Consider the following 5,000-nt stretch of genomic DNA (forward strand, 5'->3'; position numbering starts at 1 on the left):
TTAGGTGTATGTGCTGCCTTTAATCTTCGAAAGATTAGTCTTGTATAGAAGTGGGAAGGGATATGCTGCTTTTTTAAAAATTGAATTATATTATATAATTATAATATTCAGATATAAGTAATTTTTAAGATGATGGAACACTCTAATAGATGTAAAAGACTTCCATTACATACTGGGCAAGATATATCTACTTTTATTTTCAATACTGACTGCTACTTAGTTTATGTATATATTTGTAGCATGTTGGTGAAGAGGAATTCCACAGTCGCAGTTTAGAGGAGCAGTTATCCCAGGCAACTGAGTGTTATGTTCCTGCAGACTTATTGATTGATCTTCATACAAAATTGACTGTGTCCCTGATTCATGTGAAAGCATTTGAAATCAGTGCACCACTGGTTGAGCAGCTGATGAAGTGAGTTTGGGGAGAAAATATTATTTCAACTCATTATAGTATAGAGTGCTGAGTTGAGGATTTATGCTGAGTTTGTAGATATTTGATAAGAAAATGAAATTGATCTTCAAAAGATACTAACCTTAACATTATTAATTATATATATATTTAAGGAATGGTAATATATATCCCTTGATAACCTACAGTGAGTCAGTGGAGGAATTTGGTGACCTGTATTTAGACATTGCTGAAGCCTACATGGATGTTGATTTCCACGAAGCTGCCCTCCAACTGCTGCGTCCACTCATCAACTCGGATCACTATAATGTTGCTGCTGTTTGGCTTCAGTATGGGGAGAGTTTGGCAGCTGTTGACCAGATGGAGGAAGCTGCTGAGGCATACAATAAGGTTATCAAATAAGAATTTTCTTTTACCATTTGTATGTTGTGTTATGGTATGATTTGTATCTATATAACATGCTTTGAATGGATCTAACATAACATATTTGGTGTACATTTCTTGCAATTAAAGATGATTATGCAACTTGGATGAGACTTTATTGTTTGCAGATATTTTCTCTTAGCAAAGGAATTTTTCCATTTCTTGTGTATACTCTTTACCAGAACTATTTTTTTTTTTGTAAAAGCTTGTTGGCAATTATTGACATAAGTTAGATAAATTATTCTAGTTTTGATACATATACACAATTAGTTATGAAAATTAAACTCTAAAGGAAATACTCAGAGATCATTCAGTTTATTCTTCCCTTGTGCTCTCTCCCTCAATACAGGTGGTGAGACTGGCGCCGCAGCATGCCGAAGCCCGTCTGACTCTCTCCTCCATCCTGCAGTCGCTTGGCCGCCTGGATGAAGCTCTCCTCATCCTGAACCAAGAGAGTGACTTTGAGCCTTTGGACTCGCAGCTCCTCTTCCAGCGATGCAAGATCCTGCTTGATCAGAACCTTGTTGATGAATTCATTAATGCTGCTAAATTGCTGTTCAGGAGGCATTTTATTCACATTAGGTGAAATTTGAGTTGATTTTTGCTTATACATTGCAGAAAGTGACTGTGTGAATGAATGAATGATACTGTGTATCTGGCCATCATTTTGTTAGTGTGTATATATGTATGTTAATGTTTTATGTTGGTTAAATTTATTTAAAAACCTTTAGTGAGGCCAGTGTTCTGGAATTCATGTGTAAGGAACTATCTCTGCCATCCCAGGGCACATCCTTTTACCACATTAACAGGCTACACAGGACACTTGACCATGCCCTTAGATTGTGCAGTTAGAGTGTCTGGGGTAGGGGGAGAGGGTGGGTGGATCTGCCCTGGAAAATGCTTTGTTGGCCTGCTGCAGATTTGGTGAACATACTGTTGATGACCTTGGAAATCCTTGATTTGATATTCTCTGTGGGACTTATTGGGATTTTTGCAAACATAAGAAAGTCTACTAAGTTTAAGGGAATATTTTTTTATTTTCAATTGTATTATTTTGTGAAGCCATGGAACTTTTGGTTTCATATATGATATGATATGAAAAATAACTCCTTTGGTTGTTTGAACAGTGACAGCAGTAAACTAGAAACAATATGGCAGAGAGGAAAATCTACCTGGCAACTTGCATGGGATATGATAATAGGACATTTTTGGTTCAAAACATGATTGGCTGGATGTTTTTGGACCCTTCTCAAAGTTTCTTTATTAGTCTGAAAAAATCAAGTAATTCCTGATTTGAGTTTATCACAGAGATGACCATAAAACAAAGCTGGTCTGGTGATTAAGTGTATTTCAAGCAAAGCAAAAAGTAGTAAGACTGATTGCATTTGTTTCTTCATCAAATGTAATAAATGTAGTAGTGATAAATAAATTCTCCTGACAGAAATCGAGATGAGGCAGAAGCCATGATCAGCAACAAGAAGCTGAGCAACAAATACGAGGCCATCAGAGAACTCCGGCGGTCCAAGAATGAGAGTCTGGAGGACAATGGACCAGCTTACACAGGGCCAGATGTGTCCATAGAAGATCAGTGGGAACTCTTTACCAGTGTGTGTAATATCCTTCATGAAAAGAAGAGGTGAGGAAGTTTGTGTTTTTAATTGTGACTGTCATCAAGGATATTGTGTGATTTTTTTATGGTTCTCTTTGAGGTGGTGTTATGATTATTATTATGATTTTTTTTCTGTCAATGTAGGCATCTCATATTCTTGATATTTAGGTAAAAAAAGAAAAAGAGAAAAGAAATTTGGTCCCACAAATTCTCTGTTTTCTGCAGGTTTGAAGAACTAGAAAGGATGACTTTCACAGCTCTTGGGTCTAAAGAATTTATGAAGGACAAGGAACGTGCAAGAGAGGTCGAGTTCATGTGCCTCTTAGCCTGTATCTACAATGAAAGCTCCTACTTTGCCTACAACATTATGAGAGAGCTGGTGATCAAGAACCCTGAGAATGTGAGATGCTGGAACCTCCTCAACCTCATCATCTCCAAAGCAGACGACTTCCGCCACAACCGTTTCCTGCTTCGCCTGACCCACAAACACCCAGACCTGGTGGCCCTGGGATTGCTCAACGGCCACAACTGTTTGGTGGCTGGCACCTACAAATATTCCTTAGCAGAGTACACAGGTGCCTTCAAGCAAGACCCAAGCAACCCCCTCATTCCACTCATGCTTGGACTGACATTCACCCACATGGCCTGCCAGAAATTCAGTGGGAAAAAGCACTCGCTGGTCGTGCAAGCCTGCGCATTCTTAAATACTTACGTTGAGATGCGCGGAGAGTGTCAGGAATCAATGTACAACTTGGGACGAGCCATGCACCAGCTGAATCTTCTCCCACAGGCTATCCACTACTACAAGCAAGCTCTTACCTGCCAGCCCGTTGCATCACTGGAAGGAGGCCCTATGTTAGACCTCTCAAGGGAAATTGCATTTAACCTTGCATTGATATATCAGAACAGTGGCTCTCCAGATTTGGCAAGAATGTATATGTACAAGTACATACAAATTTAGTTTATGAATAGGGTGTACATATGTTGTAATGAATATATTAATTCCTCTTTCAGACAGTGGGAAATTCAGAATTTGGGGGACCAATAAGGCAATCCAGTAGGGTATTAGGATATATTTAGAAAATGTATCATGGTCACACATTTGAATAGGTTGTGTATGTCATCAAAGGGAGACTTTCCTTTCAGTAAGGAATATAGAGAGAAATTAAGAATAACAAGTATAACCAAAGGAATGTATTAATAGATAAGAGAAAAATGTGAGTGTGGCATTAAGAAGAAATATTTATTTTGTAAGTACTGTATATATATATATAGAACAACATTTGGATTAATGTTCCTCATAGGAATGTGTATGTGTGTGCGTGCCTGCATGTGTGCAATAATTATCATGTTTTCCTCTCTCTGCAAATTGTCTTTAGTCATCAACATGACATCAAAATATATTTATATCTTTTGTAAATAGATAAATGAAATATGATAAGAATATGTTGAAAAATAAAGATATTACTTTAGATACCTTTGGATTTTATTTTCATTGTTAAGATGATTAACAGTTCCATAATAATGTGCAAGTTTGATATTAGAAAATTTAAAGAATTTACAAATGTGTAAGTTTCTGACATTTTAATGTTGCAGAAAAGGGAAATAAAGATAAATAAAAAAAAGTGGGAAATTTATATCATACAGGTACTCCCATGTGGTTGCAAGCAATATGAACTGGTATATTATAATTTGCAATAAAACAATATGTAAATTAAAAACAAATAGAAAAGAAATAAAATAAGTAAAATGGCAAAAAGAGTTAATTCTGTAAAATGACTCAATAATTTCATTAAGATTCATTCAACTCAAAGAATTATTGTTAAGGGATTTCATGAGTTCATTTACCTTGTTGTTTGAATACACTTATGACATTGGTATAACTGATACTCCAGGATAGGAATCTTTATGCAGTTAGCTACTTTATATGATAGTTAACAAAAGCTAGAAAAATATACTTAAATCTGGAAAAAAGAAGTGAAAGAAGTGAGAATTTTGAAGGATACATCACATCTGGACATTGATTATATATATATATGTGTGTGTTATATATATATATATATATATATATATACACACACACACATATATATGTATATAACATAATCATCATCATCATCATCATTATCCCCACCATCATCATCATCATCCTCATCATCATCATCATCATCATCATCATCATCATCATCATCATCATCATCATCATCATCATCATCATCATCATCATCATCATCATCATCATCATCCTCATCCTCATCATCATCATCATCATCATCATCATCATATTAGGGGGGGGGGGGTTAACGCCGACGGGGGAGCATGGCCGCATCCACCCTTCGCTTCCATCCACAGGGGTCCCTCATGGTAAAGCTCCAGGTAGGCCCTTGGCTCATCTCTAGCTCCTCGCGACAGGTCTGGTCGAGTTACCCAAGCCATGATCTCCCAGGTCGTCCCATGGGCCTCCAAACAGGATTGTCTTGCAGAGAGACAGCCAAATGGGCAGAGTCATCCACAGGAGAACAAACACATGATCCTCCCAACTGTACCCCAAAAAGCATC

General features: G+C 37.1%; 1 protein-coding gene across 4 annotated transcripts in view; it reads left to right on the forward strand.

Moving 5' to 3' along the window:
- LOC125048268 (general transcription factor 3C polypeptide 3-like) overlaps positions 1 to 3,915 on the forward strand; it is a 15,726-nt gene extending 11,811 nt beyond the window's left edge. For all 4 annotated transcript variants that reach the window (XM_047646880.1, XM_047646882.1, XM_047646879.1 and 1 more), the window contains 5 exons: positions 240 to 412; positions 598 to 799; positions 1,182 to 1,414; positions 2,274 to 2,468; positions 2,667 to 3,915. In XM_047646880.1, the coding sequence (XP_047502836.1) occupies positions 240 to 412; positions 598 to 799; positions 1,182 to 1,414; positions 2,274 to 2,468; positions 2,667 to 3,402 (1,539 nt within the window). In that variant the 3' untranslated portion in view covers positions 3,403 to 3,915. The remainder of the gene's footprint in view (positions 1 to 239; positions 413 to 597; positions 800 to 1,181; positions 1,415 to 2,273; positions 2,469 to 2,666) is intronic.
- The last annotated feature ends 1,085 nt before the right edge of the window (positions 3,916 to 5,000 follow it).

Source organism: Penaeus chinensis, chromosome 43, assembly GCF_019202785.1.
Source record: "Penaeus chinensis breed Huanghai No. 1 chromosome 43, ASM1920278v2, whole genome shotgun sequence".
NCBI lineage: Eukaryota > Metazoa > Arthropoda > Malacostraca > Decapoda > Penaeidae > Penaeus > Penaeus chinensis.